Source organism: Ornithorhynchus anatinus, chromosome X3, assembly GCF_004115215.2.
Source record: "Ornithorhynchus anatinus isolate Pmale09 chromosome X3, mOrnAna1.pri.v4, whole genome shotgun sequence".
Lineage (NCBI taxonomy): Eukaryota > Metazoa > Chordata > Mammalia > Monotremata > Ornithorhynchidae > Ornithorhynchus > Ornithorhynchus anatinus.
The window spans coordinates 1709582-1727886 of NC_041751.1; the positions used below are offsets into that span (position 1 = coordinate 1709582).

At 51.4% G+C, this 18305-nt stretch overlaps 1 protein-coding gene across 2 annotated transcripts in view; it reads right to left on the reverse strand.

Annotated features, from left to right (window-relative positions):
* Window positions 1-16976, reverse strand: part of COL15A1 (collagen type XV alpha 1 chain) — a 70459-nt gene extending 53483 nt beyond the window's left edge. Inside the window, exons 1-2 of one of the 2 annotated variants that reach the window (XM_029053939.2) lie at window positions 16815-16976; window positions 16608-16690 (exon numbers count right to left, since the gene is read on the reverse strand). In XM_029053939.2, the coding sequence (XP_028909772.1) occupies window positions 16608-16690; window positions 16815-16825 (94 nt within the window). In that variant the 5' untranslated portion in view covers window positions 16826-16976. The remainder of the gene's footprint in view (window positions 1-16607; window positions 16691-16814) is intronic. The other variant, XM_029053938.2, reaches the window with a different exon arrangement.
* Window positions 16977-18305: the final 1329 nt, after the last annotated feature.

Genomic DNA, 18305 nt, shown 5'->3' on the forward strand with positions numbered 1-18305 from the left:
GTGAGCCCATCGTTGGGCAGGGACTGGCTCTATCTGTTTTTCTTTCTCTGTCAGTGGAAAGAGCCCGGGTTTGGGAGTCAGAGGTCATGGGTTCGACTCCCGGCTCGGCCACTTGGCAGCTGTGTGACTGTGGGCGAGTCACTTCACTTCTCTGTGCCTCAGTTACCTCATCTGTAAAATGGGGATTAACTGTGAGCCTCACGTGGCACGACCTGATGACCCTATATCTACCCCTGCGCTTAGAACAGTGCTCGGCACGTAGTAAGCGCTTAAATACCGACATTATTATTATTATTATTATTATTATTATTAATCGGGGGAGACAGACGGACAAAAAACAAGACAACTTAATCGCGATAAATAGAATCAAGGGGACGTACACCTCATTAACCAAATAAATAGGGTAATAAATTCCTTAACTACCCACACCAAAGTTGTAAGAGTATGTACTTAAATATACCTCGGTAGAATAACAATAACTGTGGCATGTCAAACGCTTTACTGTGTGCAGGCTCTGAACTGAGCACCGAGGGATTTACAAGCTAAGCAGGTTGGACCCGGGCCCTGTTCCACATGGGGCGCACACTCCTAATCCCCATTTTATAGATGAGGTAACTGAGGCCCAGAGAGAAGTGAAGTGACTTGCCCAAGGTCACCCAGACACGTGGCAGAGCGGGGATTATTATGCAGGTCCTTCCGCCTCCCAGAACGATCTTTGACATCACAGAGATTTAACAGGCACGAAGAGAGACGTCAGAGAGAGTGAGCAAATTTCCTATTTCGATTTCAAAGGCCCCACCACCCAGCTAAATTGACTGGTCAGTCCCAGGTGACCCTGAGAAGTGGAAGATCGTCTCCTGGAAAATGGAGTTCTCAGATGTCCTTTGCCCCAGCTTTCCCTCCAACCAATCCCCAGGATTTTCTCTAGTGCCACGGGGCTGCTCTAAATTGTTTTCCCGATTTGTGAGGTCTCCAGTCTGGGAGGATTCATGCTTATAAGGGTTTTTCCCTATTGCCTAAGCAGGGTTGCTTGTGCTGGATCACCGACCTGGACCTTTCTGAAACTCTGACCTAGTGGAAAGAGCACGGGCCTGGGAGTCAGAGGACCTGGGTGCTAATCCTGCCTTTGCCACTTCTCTATTCTGTGACCTTGGGCAAGTCACTCAACTTTTCTGTGCCGCGGTGCAGATGAGGGAACTGAGGCACAGAGAAATGATAATAATAACGGTGGTATTTGTTAAACGCTTACTATGTGCGGAGCACCGTTCTAAGCGCTGGGGTAGACACAGGATAATCGGGTTGTCCCTCGTGAGGTTCACAGTCTTCATCCCCATTTTACAGATGAGGGAACGGAGGCACGGAGAAGTGAAGTGACTTGCCCACAGTCACACAGCCCACAAGTGGCAGAGCTGGGATTCGAACCTATGACCTCTGACTCCCAAGCCCGGGCTCTTTCCACTGAGCCACGCTGCTTCTCTATGAAATGGAATGACCCGGCAGACAGATGGTGGAGGCAGGATTAGAACCCCGATCCTTCTGACTCCCAGACCAGTCCTCTATCCACCAGGCCAAGCCGCTTCCTGCAGTCACTGAGGTCTCTGCTCATTCTCAGAAAGAAATCTGACGATTCTACATCACCATTCTCTATAAATAATAATTGATATTAATATAAATAATAGATAATTTCTGCCTTCAAGGAGCTTACCGTCACCACGTTCACGCTGGTGACCAGTCCCCGGCCCTTTCCTCCACCAGACCGAGCTACCTCTCTAATTCCTGGTGGTGGCTCAGAAGTGAGAACCAGTCACGTGCGGTGGAAAAGAGTTGGGAGAGAGAAGAGCACGGAATGGGATAGAGTTGGAAAAAGCCGGGGGGGCACCTGGCTGATGGGAATTCTGGAATCCCGCTCTGGATTTTACACACACACGCACACGCACACACTCTGGCACCATCAGGCTGTAGATCGACCTGGCCTCGAGCAGGAGACGAACCTGACCTCTCACGAACCAATCCAAACTTGAGATCCACCCGGTTCGCTAAACGCTATTGTTTATAGCCGAGCCCTGGATGTCTAAACAGTTATACCGTGTCTTATAAACTTCAGCCCCTCCGGGAACGGGCCGCGTCCACACTCAGCAGCTTCCCCCCGTACAGATGGGACGGGACGATGGTGGAGACACGAGGCTCCGGGGCTCAGAAGTCCCGTCGTCAGGTGACGGCCCCGGTCTCCCCCGCCTCCCTGCCTCCTGATACACTCTGAACTCTGCCAGGTGAGCTGCAGGGCAAACTGACACAACAGCTTCCAGGAGGAACACCGTTCCGAGACCTGCGTCAAGCCGCCGCCTCGGAGACACGGGGAAGCAGGCGTCTGTTCCGAGCGTTGGCTCCCGGGGCACGAACCCGGCTGCCTTTCAGTCCCGGCGTGAACCCCCTCTGGGGATCCAAGAACCGTCAGGCGGGGCGTTCCTACACGAGCTAACCCTCATCGGAGAACTTCTGACGGAAAGGGCAGCCCCTAAAGCCCAGAGCAAAATTCCTCAAACGGGAATTTCTGAAATGCACACGTTTCAGGACGCTGCAGACAGCCTTCTACTGTTGAGTGCCTTCCTTTTCTTCTTTCAACGGAAACCAGCTTTCAAAGGGTTTTCTGGGGCTTGTTTATATTGCTGTCGAACAGAAGGATGAAATAACCAACCCTCAGAGGAGCAGAATGAATCATTTTTCTTGTCCAATACCGTCTACCCTCTGTCTTTAATGAACTGCCCCCGTTCTGGGCTTCTTTGGTGGCAATCAGTCCGTCAAACATTTTTATTGTGCACTGTACTGAGCTCTTGGGAGAGTACGATGTAACAATAAACGGACACATTCCCTGCCCACGGTGAGCTGACAGTCTAGATGGGGAGACACGTTAATAGAAATAAATTGCAGATACGGACAAAAGTGCTGAGGGGCTGGAAGGGGGGGGGGATGAAGAAAGGGAGCAAATCAGGGTGATGCAAAAGGAGTGGGAGGAGAAGAGTTGAAGGCTTAGTCAGGGAAGACCTCTCGGAAGACCCGCGGGACAGGCGGTGGAGGTTCACGAGAGACCCTCCCTGGAGGGATTCACTTTACCAGCTGATCTTGGGTCTTTGGGTTTTCCCACTCGCCTCCGAAATCCAGCATTTGCCCAAGTCTTGCTATATTCTATGGAGTCATGAAGTGCAGCGTTCCTACACTGAGGGTCCTGGGGTGCACACAGAAGGGTGACCCCCCCCCCAAAAAAAAAATTGAGTTCTAGAGGGATCCTTCCTTCGCCAACTGTGGCGAACTTCGCTGGACCGCCCGTGAGAACCCCAACATCCTTGCTGTTTGGAACAAGGGGGACCTTAGAGAAGGAGCTCAACAGGGGCAGCTGGAGGAGGGTAGAGATGAGAAAAGGTCGCCAAGGCCCTCATTCGTATGTATAAATGTTGCGATTCCAGCAGCATCCCGATGTGCGATAGAGAAGCAAGCCTGCCATAGTGGATAGAGCATAGGCCCGGAAGTCAGAAGGTCATAGGTTCTAATCCCGGCTCCGCCACGTGTCTCCTGTGTGACCTCGGGCAAGTCACTTCACTTCTCTGTGCCTCAGCTGCCTCATCTGTAAAATGGGGATTAAGACCGTGAGTCCCATGAGGGACATGGACTGTGTCCAACTCGATTAGCTCGTATCTACCCCAGCACTTAGTAAAGTGCCTGGCATACAGTAAGCGCTCAACAAATACCATGAAAAAAACACAAAAGCAGGGCCGAGAAAAGTAATGAAACCGGGTCAGATCCTTGACTTTCGAATGCCTACTTTAAGTTTTATGGAATTTCCTTCCCATTTTAGGAACAAAGTCTCTTTGAATCCAAGGAGATTCATTTGAAATCTGAAAAATGGCATCAACTCAAGTGAGTCATGGACCAGAAGAGTTTCAAACCCCGTGTCTGGAAGCATTTAGCAGAGGCAATCACGGTCGAAGCCTTCTGGAAAACGGAGGAAGGGCCAAGCTCTTGAAAGGGTGTATCCCTTGAGGACTACCATGGAGTCATCCAACGGTTCTTCTAGATTTAACCTGTTTAAATCAGACCAACAAAATCGCCACCGGTTTCAAATAGCCTGCAATTACAAGGAATCTGTGCTCTCCGATAAGAAGAGTCCCCTTTCTGAGCTCTTCTGTCCATCGGTCCATCGATCAGTCGTATTTATTAAGCACTTACTATGTGCAGGGCATTGTTCTAAGTTGTTGGGAGGGTACAGTAAAAGAGAATTAGCCTGCTCATAATGAGCTGAAAGTCTAGAGTTCTCTCCACCTGGGTCTCTTGACCGAAAGCTCTTTGTGGGCAGGGAATGTGTTTGTTTATTGCTACACTGTGCGCTCCCAAGTGCTTAGTACAGTGCTCTGCACAAAATGAGCACTCAATAAACATGATTGACGGGATGAATGAATGAATGAATGACATCCTTGGAGCCAGTGATTTGAGCCTTCCCAAACCACTTTTTCCTCTCCAGTGGGAATGATCTGAGTCTTCCCCAGACTTCCTGCTTAGAGAAACTCAGTTCTGAGCCTTTGGCTGTTGAGAGGGAGAGCCTGGGCCAATCGGAATATTCCGTAGTTGGCTCACGGAGGAGGCCCGACCTGACTGTAAGCTCGTTGTGGGCAGGGAATGTGTCTGTTGATTGCTACATTGTACACTCCCAAGCGCTTAGTGCAGCGCTGGGCACACAGTGAGTGCTCGATAAGTACGACTGAATGAATGAATTGAATGAACGATTGAACCTGGAGCCGGAAAGGCTGATTACGGTGACTCCAGATCCGAAGACAAGTCCTGCTAGGGTGGGCCCCGCAGTCCATGCTGGACGGCTGTGTCGTGGCCTGAATCCTCTAGACTGTGAGCTTGCTGTGGGCAGGAATGGGTCTGTTGTTATACTGCACTCTCCCAAGCGCTTAGTACGGTGCTTTGCACACAGTAACTGCTCAATAAATACGACTGAATGAATGAATCAGTGTTTGCAGAGTGTGTGTGGGGCGGGACATAAGCTGGTCACTCCAGGACACTGAGGATTTTTTCTGAAGACTCAATGTTGATCTTGGACAGGGAGCACACTCTTGTTCATCCTTAGGAAAACGTGCTTTCTCCCCTCCTCCAGGAGGCAGATGATCTCCTCCAAGAGGAGGTTGGCCCCAACTAGACCCTCATTTCCTCTTCTCCCACTCCCTTCTGCGTCACACTGGCACTTGGATTCGCATCCTTCCTTCATCCCTCCCACAATCCCACAGCTCTTAAATCCATACCCATAATTTCTTTCTTTATATTAATGTCTGTTTCGCCCCTGGACCGTAAGCTCACGAGGGCAGAGGATGTGTCTCTTTATTGTTACACTGTACTCTCCCAAGAGCTCAGTACAGTGCTCTGCATACAGTAGGCGCTCAATAAATATGATTGACTGACTACCACCAAAGAAGCCCGGATCGGGAGCAGTTCATCAAAGACACAGAGTAGATGCAACTGGACATGAAAAATGATTCATTCTGCTCCTCTGAGGGTTGGTTCTTTCATCCTTCAGTTCGACAGCGATATACTGTAATAATGTTCGTATTTGTTAAGCGCTTACTATGTGCAGAGCACTGTTCTAAGCGCCGGGGTAGATACAGGGTAATCAGGTTGTCCCACGTGAGGCTCACAGTTAATCCCCGTTTTTCAGATGAGGGAACTGAGGCACAGAGAAGTGAAGTGACTCGCCCACAGTCACACAGCTGACATTTGCAGAGCCGGATACTGTACTCTCCCAAGCGTTTAGTACAGTGCTCCGCTCAGTATTTATTTACTGAGTGACCGCTCAGTAAATACCGCCGATTGAGTCAGTGAGCTTAGCTATTAATGTCCAGACCCCTATATTCTTCCTCCGGTTTCTAATATCTGGGAGGAAGTTAGATCAATTGATGAGCACTTATTGAGCACTCCCCTGGAGGCAGAGCACCGTAATAAGCACTTGGGAGAAAACGATGCACTAGAGTTGGCAGATGCCTCTCCATGGGCAGTGAGTTTAGTGTTCTGAATTAGAGTAAAGGTATTCCCGTTTTACCCTCTCCGTGCCTCAGTTTCCCTAGCTGGGCGATGAAGGCGAAAACTTCCTCTCCTAATCTCCCAGGGATGTTGGGAAGAGAAAATGAGATCACCAATGGGAAAGCACTTGAGAATAATCGAGCGTTAGATAAATCCAGAGTATCATTAGTTCCGCAGACACACAGCATATTGTCTGTGGGACAGTTTCCTAAGTCTAGCGAGAGTTCAATGGTAATCAGTCATGAAAAGCAGATCCGTTCCACAGATGTAACCGAACACTCCGATTATTTATGCGGATTAGTCTAATCAATCGTGTGATAGTAAATGGGCTCTGTCCTTAATTCTGAATGCGTCCTAACAGCCACGAAATCGGGACAGACCATACGGTAACAGCTTGCGCAGCTGTCCGGGCCCCGAGATGCTGTCTGGAAATGGGCCGCCTCTTGTTTAATTTAGCCGAAGAGCAGTTTGACAAGATCCGAATGCTTGTCTGGATCACGAGCGGGGATCAGATGGGACAGATGTCACGGACGTCCACCACGAGGGTCCGCTCTGTGGCCGGCTGCGACCAGAGGAGATTCGGAGGACCATGCTGGGGTCGTGCAGCCCCCTCATTGGAATCCTGGAAACTCAGAGCATTCATTCCATTGTATTTATTGTGCGCTCGCTGTGTGCAGAGCACCGAACTGAGCACTGTACTAGGAGCATCCCTGGGAGACCCGAGGTCTCACGGGGTTTCACAGTGGAAGCGGCACGGCATAGTGGATAGAGCACGGGCCCGGGAGTCCGAAGGTCACGGGTTCTAATACTGGCTCTGCCACTTGTCTGCTGTGTGACCTTAGGAAAGTCACTTCACTTCTCTGGGCTTCAGTTCCCTCATCTGTAAAACAGGGTTTGAGACTGTGAGCCCCACGTGGGCCAGGGACCCGATTTGCTTGTAACCACCCCAGCACTTAGTATAGTGCATGACACATAGTAAGCGCTTAACAAACACCACAGTTTATTTTTTTTTTATTCCCCTCTGTGGGAGAGCTGCCCACCCGGTCTTGCAGGGCCGCTCTGCTTGTGGTGAATGAGGGAAGGGACAAATATTTATTTCTCTGAGCTGTCTCTGCGGCCGGTGTTTACAGTAGGCAGCTATCACACGACTCTTCCATTAACAGACAATACAGCTATTGGCAGAAACTTCCTAAGATTTGATCTGAGTATGAAATGCTCAGATGGCCAGGGACAGCGGCAGAGTTCTGTTTTTTGAGGCCCTTTAGGTTTACCTGGCCTGTAAGCCCGATGTGGGCGGGGATCGTCTCTCTTTACTGCTGAATTGGACCTTCCGAGCACTTAGCACAGTGCTCTGCACCCAGTAGGTGCTCGGTAAATACGATTAAATGAATGAAGGTACATGATCCTAAATATAAACTTGGTCAGGATTTTCCTCAGGTCCCAGTAAAGAAGACCCTAGGCAGTCAGCCCCCACTGAAGGCTTGGTTCCGTGCCAAGCACTTAGTGCAGTGCTTTGCACACGTTGAGCGCTCAATAAATACGATGAATGCATGAAGGCTCACAACCAGGGTCAAGTGAAGATGCTCCCACTGAAACAGGAAGTTGCCATCATAAACTCTCCCAAATTTCTAAGTCGAATTCTGGCCTCAAGAGACACTTCCACAGAGATACAAGATTTAAACAAATTAATCCGCCGAGACGGCTTCATCGTCCCGGACATAACCGTCGCTGAGAATGATCTCTGATCTTTCCCTCTGAAGAGCACTTTAAAGCAGCTCTAAACAGAGAAACAGAGGAAAAGCCTCATTAGCCATTAGCTCCTCATCCCATAGCTGGAAACATCCAACGCACAAAAATAACTCTGTTTCTCAGATTGGCAGGCCGACTCCTGGTAGAACAGGAGAGAAGTGGCAGGAAGGGGATCCACCCTTCTAGACAGTAAAATCCGAAATAAAATTAGGTTTTATGTCACAAGGAAAAAATGTGTGAGAAGGAATTTTGGGATAGTGACTAAGACGGCATTTCGGGCAGACGGAGCGAAAGAGCGGTTGGATTTTTTCTGGGCTCAAAATGCCAGCCACCGCCGGGCCCCGAACATCCAAAACTGGCGTCGCGGGCATTGGACAGGAGCTCAGGAACAGCACAGGAGTGAGCTGTGGAGCCAACATTCATGCTATTTCCTGAGCATATTGCCGTGTCCTGGCATGGAGGGAGTGTGAAGTAGGAGGTGTAAATCTCAAGGTGCCCATCTCTTAACGCTGATGTTTTGTTTTGGGTTGAGTCTGTGCTCGTCATTTCTCCCTTAGAACGCAGGGAGGGAGCACGTCTATCACCCAATCAATCCATCTTATTTATTGAGCGCTTACTGTGTGCAGAGTTCTGTACGTGCCTGGGAAAGTACAATATACCATGTAACAGACACATTCCTTGCCCACAGTGAGCTTTCAGTCTAGAAGGAGACATGAATATAAATAAATAAATAAATTACGGATGTGTACCTAAGTGTTATGGGGCCCGGCGGGGGAATGAATAAAGGGAGCAAGTCAGGGAGATGAAGAAGGGAGTGGAAGAAAAGGAAAAGAAGGCTTAGTCGGGGAAGGCTTCTTGGAGGAGATGCGCCTTCAATAAGGCCTTGAAGTCGGGGAGAGGAATCGCCTGTAGGATATGAAGAGGGAGGGCCTTCTGGATCAGAAGCAGGGCGCGGGTGAGAGGTTTACTAATTTTATTGAAATCAATCCATCAGTGATACTTACTGAGTGCTTACCATGTGCGGAACACCGTACCAAGCGCTTGGGAGAGTACAACAGAGATGGTAGACGTGTTCCCTGCCCAAAGGGAGTTTACATTCTAGAGGAGGAGCTTACAGTCACTCTTTAATTCTGGGTCCTAGGTCAATAATTGAGTTCCGCTTGCGCCGACCAAGCCTACGTGCTTGATTTGCATCACTACAACTTATTGCCTTGATGTCTACCTAGATTGAATAATTGCATTTTACTCGGGTCAAGGAGCAGGGCAACAGGACAGGGAGCTTTATGCAGACTTGTTAGATTTCTAATTCAGAACGGATCCAAAATGTCACTAAAGTTTCTCTCCACCGGGTCAGCCTCTAATGACGAGAGACTCAACTTGAACGCGACGCTCAAGCACAGTCTGGGCCGGAGCCCTTGGGTTCCAGGCAGCCTGGCTAGGTTAGCTAGGGCAGGGCCTAAGAACAGCTTCATAACCTTATTAAAGGCCCATCTCCTCCAAGAGGCCTTCCCAGACTGAGCACCCCCTTCCCTCTTCTCCCTCTCCCTTCTGCGTCGCCCTGACTTGCTCTCTTTTTCTTCCCCCTCCCACCCTCAGAGAACTATGTGCGTGGGAAGCAGCGTGGCTCGGTGGAAAGAGCCCGGGCTTGGGCGTCGGAGGTCATGGGTTCGACTCCCGGCTCTGCCTCTTGTCGGCTGTGTGACTGTGGGCGAGTCACTTCACTTCTCTGGGCCTCAGTTACCTCAGCTGTAAAATGGGGATTAACTGTGAGCCTCACGTGGGACCGCCCGATTACCCTCTATCTCCCCCAGCGCTTGGAACGGTGCTCTGCACATAGTAAGCGCTTAAGAAATACCAACATTATTATTATTATCTGTAATTTCTTGCTTTCTATTAGCGTCTGTCTCCCCCACCCGTCTAGACTGTAAACTCATTGTGGGCAGGGAATGCATCTGTTTATTGTAGTATTTTACTCAACCAAGCGCTCGGTACAGTGCTCTGCACACAGTAAGCGCTCAATAAATACAATTGAATGAATGAATTCTAAAGTTGCCCAGGGGAAGGGGTGGTCAGGAGACAGCCCATACAGTCCTCTCCCTTCCTCCGTCACCCAAAACATCTCAGCCTTGTGTCATTCTCCAAGGTCAGGGTCTAGGCTGAGGGTGCAGGAGGGAGTTTACAGTCCTCTGGACTGTAAGCTCGTTGTGGGCAGAGAATGAGTCTATCAGCTGTGCAATAGAGAAGCAGCGTGGCTCAGTGAAAAGAGCCCGGGCTTTGGAGTCAGAGGTCATGGGTTCGAATCCCAGCTCGGCCACTTGTCGGCTGTGTGACTGTGGGCGAGTCACTTAACTTCTCTGTGCCTCAGTTACCTCACCTGTAAAATGGGGATGAAGACTGTGAGCCCCACGTGGGACAACCTGCTTACCCTGTGTCTACCCCAGCGCTTAGAACAGTGCTCTGCACATAGTAAGCGCTCAACAAATACCCGCATTATTAATACACTTAGTACAGTGCTCTGCACGTGGAAAGGACTCAATAAATGCCACTGATTGATTGACCGATTGGGAGGCAGAGAGAAGTTGAGAAAAGCTGACAGCAGGTAACGCAAGCTGAAGAGAGGAAAGAGGTAGAGACAGAGCTTGGGAGCAACTGAGGGTCTGCTCTCCCCGCACAACCCACCTCACTCGCTTCTCCAAATGGAAACAGTGGTCTGCCATAGAGTATTGCGTTTTACCCAGCTCCTGGGAAGCAGGAAGGGCTTGCAAGTCAGAGGACCCAGCTTCTAATCCTGGCTCCTCCACCTGCCTGGTGTGTGACCCTGGGAACGTCACTTCACTTCTCCGTGCCTCCATTCCCTCATCTGCGAAGTGGGGACTCAGTACCTGTTCTCTCTCCTAGGCCCAAGCGAGGCCCACGTGGGACCTGATTATCTCGCCTATACCCCAACGCTTAGTACGTTTCTTGGCACGTAGTAAGCGCTTAACAAATACCACAGTTATTATCATCATCCTTTTATATTCGTTCTGCTTTCTGACATATCCACCCTCCCCAGGACCATTTCCCTACTCCTTGTTTCCAAAACGAACATGGGACTCATTAACTGCATTATAGTAGAGCTAGCCCTCCTGGTCTGGTATTGAAGAATTCAGTCCAGCCCACAAAATCCCAAACTAAAAGATACAAAGTCTCTTTCCATCTCACGTCCCAATGGCAATCCTGGGAATGACCAATGGGGCACGGTCACTTCACCCATTCTGGCTTGGCCACCTGGACCCGCCACTGGCAACCTCGCTTTCTGACATTCGGCCAGCTGGCCGAGAAGCAGTGTGGTTTAGTGGCTAGATCAGGGGTCTGGGGGTCAGATAGACCTGGATTCTAATCCAGGCTCCGCCACATGTCCGCTGTGGGACTTTGGGCAAGTCACTTCACCCTTCTGGGCCTCGGTTTCCTCACCTGTAAAATGAGGATTAAGATTGTGAGCCATGACGGACAGGGACTGTGTCCAACCTGATTAGCGTGTATCTATCCCGGTGCTTAGTACAGAGCCTGGCACATAATAGGTGCTTAACAAATAGGGTACAAGCCAAAAAATAAGAAAGGCAGACATCTAGAGTGTCCCTAGACACCGTGAGAATCCCTCAGCCTGGCCCATCGTCTCACTTGAACATCTTACCAGCGAGACGCATGAGAAACAGCATGGCCTAGAGCAAAGACCACGGGCCTGGAAGTCAGAGAACCTGGGTTCTAACCCCGGCTCCATCCCTCGCTTCTGTGTGACCGTGGATAAGTCATTAAACTTTTCTGTTCGATTCGATTCAGTTGAATTTATTGACCCTTCTGTACTGTATTAAGCGCTTAGGAGAGTACAATATAACTCTGTGACTCCGTTCTCGTGTTCTCCCTCCTGCTTAGACTGGGAGCCCCGTGCGGGACAGGGACTGTGTCGAATTTTATCTACCCCAGTGTTTAGCACAGGGGTTGACACATAATAAGCGCTTAACAAATACCACATTAAAAACTAAAACCAAGCGGCGTGGCTCAGTGGAAAGACACCGGGCTTGGGAGTGAGAGGTCATGGGTTCGACTCCCGGCTCTGCCACTTGGCAGCTGTGTGACTGTGGGCGAGTCACTTCACTTCTCTGGGCCTCTGTTACCTCATCTGTAAAATGGGGATGAAGACTGTGAGCCCCACGTGGGACGACCTGATTCCCCTGGGTCTACCCCAGCGCTCAGAACAGTGCTCGGCACGTAGTAAGCGCTTAACAAATACCAACATAGTAAGCGCTTAACAAAAACCCTCAACACAACAATAAAAGAAGTTCCCCTGCCCCTTCCTGGGAGAGGGTTAGGCCCAGAAGGAGTCTGCGAGCCCGTTCCTGGGTAGGGATTGTCTCTATCTGTTGCCGAATTGTACTTTCCAAGCGCTTAGTACAGTGCTCTGCACAGAGGAAGCGCTCAATAAATACGATCGAATGAATGACCGAGGCATCTTAAATAGGTCAGTCCACTAGGGGGAGATGTGGTACAGGCCACCGCTGCATCGAATAATAATTAATAATAATTATGGCATTTGTTAAATGCTTACTATGAGCCAGGCACTGTACTAACAATAACAATAATAACTGTGGTATTTGTTAAGTGCTTTCTACGTCCATTCATTCATTCGATCGTATTTATTGAGCGCTTACTGTGTGCAGAGCGCTGTAATAATAATAATAATAATGATAATGGTTTGTTAAGCGCTTACTACGTGCAAAACACTATTCTAAGCGCTGGGGGGATACAAGGTGATCAGGTTGCCCCACGAGGGGCTCACAGTCTTAATCCCCATTTTAAAGAGGAGGTCACTGAGGCACAGAGTAGTGAAGTGACTTGCCCAAAATCACAGCTGACACCGGGATTAGAACCCACGACCTCTGACTCCCCAGCCCGGGCTCTTTCCAATGAGCCACGCTGCTTCTCTGTACCAAGCACTTGGGAGAGTACAATATAAAAATAAAAAGACACAGGCCCTGCCCACTCCATCGAAAGCTGGACGGATCCCAGCTGTTCCCAGCTAGCGTCTAGCCGTCTCTGCCTCCCTTCTCTCTCCCTCCTCCAGCCGCTCTGTTTCTCCTTCCCAATCCAAGGAGAGGCTCCCGGGGGCATCTGGTCTCCTGCAGGGGGGACATCGTGGGCAAGAGGAAGGACACGCTTCCTTGCAAATAAGGATGTCTGCCCGGAAAGGGCAAGACCTAACTGGGCCCCTGACGCAAGAAATGTTTTCCCCTAAGAGGGGAAGTTTGGGGCTGAGGGGGCAGGGACTGGGGCAGGGACAGCTCCTGTGGGTTTTGATTTCTTCCAGCATTCTCACCCTGAGGAGATCGGCACCCCAATTTAGCATTCCATTAGTGTCTCGGAGCAGTGTTTGCTTTCATTCATTCAATAGAGTTTATTGAGCGCTTACTATGTACTAAGCCCCTGGAAGGCACGGTTCGGCACTTACTATGTTCCAAGCACTGCATTAAGGGTTAGGCTAGGTACAAAATAATCAGAAAGGACACGGTCCCTGTCCCCCATCAGTAAATCAATCAATCGATCATATTTTTTGAGTGCTGTTAGCTCACTGTGGACTGGGAATGTGTCGGTCTATTGTCATATTGGACTCTCCCAAGCACTTAGTACAGTGCTTTGCACACAGTAAGCACTCGATAAATATGATTGAATGAATGAATTCAACTTAGCGAGGTTGGCATGGGGTTTACCATCTATGTGGGAGTGAGAATAGGTATTTAATCCCCATTTTATAGATGAAGAAACTGGGGCATGGAGAAGTGGACGTTTTTGCTCAAGGGCACGCAGCGGGCAAGTTGGAGCTGGGATTAGAACCCAGGTCCCTCTGATTCCCAGGCCCGGACCCTTCCACTAGGCCACGCTGCCTCTCGCGAGGAGAGTTCAGCAGCCTGGAGGTGCTTGAGGATCCAGAAGCAACATCCCTCCTTCTCAAAGCAAGGCTTCTCCTCGACCCGCCACTCTGAGAAAGACTCTCTCTCTCTGAAAACCCAGACACGAATGAGCTGGAGCGTGGTGCCCTTAGTGACCCCCTGGAACTTGGGGTCCAGAACCAGCCCTCCTACAATAATAATAATTGTGATATTTGTTCAGCACTTACTATGTGCCAGACGCTGTACTAAGCACTGGGATGTATACACGGAAATCACGTCGACCCATGTGAGGCTCACAGACTCAATCCCCGTTTTTTTTACGAATGAGGTCACCGAGGCCCAGAGAAGTGATTTGCCCAAGGTCACACAGCAGACTAGAGATGGAGCTGGGATCAGAACCCCTGTCCTTCGGACTCCCCGGCCCGTGCTCTATCCAATAATAATAATAATGATGTTGGTATCTGTTAAGCGCTTACTATGTGCAGAGCACTGTTCTAAGCGCTGGGGGAGATACAGGGGAATCAGGTCGTCCCACGTGAGGCTCACAGTTAATCCCCATTTGACAGATGAGGTCACTGAGGCACAGAGGAGTGAAGTGACTCGCCCGCAGTCACACAGCTGCCGAGTGGCGGAGCCGGGATTCGAACCCATGACCTCTGACTCTCAAGCCCGGGCTCTTTCCGCTGAGCCCCGCTGCTTCACAAGAGGAGGGTCAGGCTGCCGCTTCCACGGACAAATGGGACCCTATCCTGCCCTGTGGGGGACTGTATCCGTCGCTCCTTGGACGCTGACCCCGATCCCGGTGGCGGAAACCCATTCTCCTTGCCCTGCTCCCAGCCCAAAAGAGAGAGTGGGCGCGGCCTGGAAACGGACTCCCGACAAGAGGCGTCTCTAACGAGGTGGACGGGGGGGGGGGGGGGGGGGGGGCGGTCAGCCGATTCATTCTGACCCCGGGGGCCAGCAAGGGTCTGAAGCCAGCCCTGAGCCCGGCCCATCCGCCTGAAAGCGAGCCCACACGCTCATAAACCACACACCTGCATAAACACACACACGCAACCGTGCCCACCCGTAACCCAGAGACAGATCCTCGACACCCACCTCCCTCCACCGCAGACACACAGAAATGGATACGTAGAGTACTCGCAGACGCAGGCTCACACCGGCACGGTGACTTGGGCGCACACCCGCGCTCATTCATAAAGGAACACGTACAGGCTGACGCACCCGCGTTGAATCACATACCACATCCTCATAAGTGCACAGATACACTCTTTCAGGCACCCACACATAGGTATACACATCCAAACATAAAACCACACACAGATTCCGGTTCCAAAGAGACCCTTCGGTGTGTGTGTCTGTGCGGCCGACAACGCTGAGGCTTTCCCGGCGAGCCCCTCTACAATGTGTATGGGATGTTCGCCCCCTCCCTGGCTGTGGATCTGCTGTCCTGAGCACGGTTTTCGATCTCTCCCTCTTTATATCACCATCTCCCCAAACCCCTGACCCAAGGTAATAATAATGTTGGTGTTTGTTAAGCACTCACTATGTGCAGAGCACTGTTCTAAGCGCCGGGGAGATTCAAGATGCTCATTTTGTCCCACGTGAGGCTCACGGTCTTAATCTCCATTTTACAGATGAGGCAACTGAGGCCCAGAGAAGTCAAGTGACTTGCCCGCAGTCACACAGCTGACAAGTGGCAGAGCGGGGATTCGAACCCATGACTCTGACTCGCAAGCCCAGGCTCTAGTCACCCCGTGGCCGTTGTTGTCTGCCAGCCTGGCCTGTCTTCTGCTGCTTTGACTGCATCTCAGCTACGCGACACTATATCACACCGGTGGAGGCTCGGCTTCACCGTAACGACAATAACTGCGGTATCTGTTAAGCACTTTCTACGTGACCGGCACTGGGCTGGGGTCAATAGAAGCTAATCGGATTGGAAACAGTCCCGGTCCCACACGGGGCTCACAGTCTTAAACCCCAGTTTACAGATGAGGGATCTGAGGCCCAGAGAAGGGAAATGACTTGCCCGAGATCACACAGCAGACAAGTGGCAGAGCCAGGATTAGAAGCCAGGTCCTTCCGATTCCCAGGCCCGCGCTCTAGTCAGTAGGCCATGCCGCCTCTCCGTACAACATGTCTACGCAATCTTTCTCCCGCCCACTCCGTCTGCAGTGTGGCCACTTCACGCGCCCATAGGCGCTATCTGGATATCCTTCTCCCACCCAATCCTCTCACGCATCCCAACCGGCTAAATCTGCACACCCACGCACCTTAAAAAGACTCTTCCGCGCACACTCACGTAACACACATCACTGTGTCCGCACGCAAGCAGGCTCGCTCACAAACCTACGAGACATCCTAAAGCACACGTACATGAATACGCTCCCACGCGCCCTCATCCGTGCCTAAATATCCATAAACCCTTCCGTACGTACGCCCAAGGGTAACGTACGAGATCTATTGACGCCGAGTAAAATCAGAAGGTGAAAAAAGAAACCCTCCTATGGAATGAGCATAAATAAGTGGGTGAGACGGGGGGGGGGGTCCGGGAGACTGTTCAAAGGGGGAGAAGTGGGGGGAGAATCTGGGAGAGGGGGACGGGGGAGGAGAAGCAGATGAGGATTGGGAAGAGAGATCCAGGAGGCTGGAAGCACGGACTCCCGCTTCTCCTCCAACTTTCAGACACGCAGGGCGAGCGTAGCTCGGTGGGGATCGTGCAGGTGGAGCCGGTGGCGTCGCCAGCATGGGCGTTCCGAGCCGGGATCGCCGCTCCGTACTTGGGAAGACGCTCGCCAGACTCAGCAGGTAACGGTGTCCCCATCTGGCGTGGTTCGCAAAGTTTGGGCGGGACACGTCTCTTACCTTCCGAGGTCCCGGAGGGGGAGAAGGCGGGCAGCAGGGAACCGAGGAGCAGGAGGAGTGAAGTCCGGGACAGCCAGCTGGGGCTGAAACACATTTGTGGAGGAAAAGGAAAAGAAAACGGGGTGAGACCGACTGTTCCGGCTGAGAGGCCACCGAGAGGGGGATGAAGAGGAGGAGGAGGAGGAGGAGGACACCCAGAGGCCTTACCGGGGGGACATCTTCTTCAGGTTGTGCTAACCCCGGGGGCCGGGGAGCCCCCAGACGATATGAGTCTTCACTTCAGAAGAGAAGAAGCTGCTCAGGACCGGGCCGCCGTGCGTCCGGACCCAAATGAGACAAAGGCAGCTTCTCAAACTCCAGTGAGTCATTGCCAGCCGAGCTCCAGCTCTGAAATCCGACTCCTTCTATAGCCTTTCCTGTCAACCCCCATCCACCCCGCCCTAGCCTCCTTAACCTTCTCCCCAACCTGATGGATGGAAACCCGCTTCGACATCCCCTCTCCTCGCAACCCCCCGGTCCACCCTCGGCCCGGGCCCAGGGCACAGACGGGAGGTTTGAGGGGAGGGGTTGCTCCCCACGCCCTCGGCCCCAACGGGCAGTTTTCCTCCCTTGGCCTGCGAGCCACGATTTCCGACACCCGGCCAGCATCAAGTACCCCTGTGTGGAATGCCACCGTTCCCAGTGGGGCTACGGCTCCGAGCTCAGCGCGAACCTCTAGCGGAGCCCGGGAACCGAGCTCCAAATCAGCTGCGGGTCCTAGAGGGAGGGAGAAGTGTCCACATCCTTGGACAAGTCGGCTCTGGGAAAAAGAAATCTTCCCCTAACCTCTTCTCGTTATGTACCTACAGTCTATTCCTAATAATGACATCGAGGTAGGCGCCAAGCACTGTGCTGAGCATTGGATAGACACACGGTAACGGGGTAGGACACGGTCCCCGTCCCACATGCGGCTCACAGTCTGAGGGGGAGGGAGGACAGGCGTGGAAAGCCTGGTTTACAGTTGGGGAAACTGAGGCACACAGCAGTTAAGTGACTTGTCCAGTGTGACACGGCAGGCAAGTGCTGGAGCCAGGATTAGAACCCAGGTCCTCTGACTCCCAGACCCACGTTCTCTCCGTTAGGCTGTGCTCCTAAACTTTAATTTAGGAGAATTCCACCATTCATTCATTCGATCGCATTTATTGAGTGCTGACTGTGTGCAAGGCACTGTACTAAGCGCTTTAGAGAGTACAGTACAAGGAAAAAAAGAGACATTTCCTGCCCACGATGAGCTCACGGTCTAGAGGGGGAGGACAGACATTAACGTTCATGCATAAATACTTAAATGAGAAAATTACAGATATAGGCATGTGAGTTGCGAGGCTGGGAGGGAGGATGAATGAAGGGAAGAAGGTGACACACTGACCTCTCGCTTTACTTCTCTCTACTGATTCACCCCCCTCAATGTACTGTATAGGGATGGAAGGATCTTCAAATGAATCGGGAATATAAACATCCATTTCCTTAAAAAGATCCATGATCCCAGGGTGCTGGGGGTCTGCTGCTGGTGGCAGAGAGAGAAGCCCCTGAGGGTTGGGTGGGGAGGGAGGGAAGACAGAAGGTAGAGATGGAATGGGATTATTTCCTGGAGGAAGTAGACCAAGTCACTGAGTTTCGCCCTCGCCCTCCTGGGTCCCTGCGTGGAGGGATCAGGCCGTC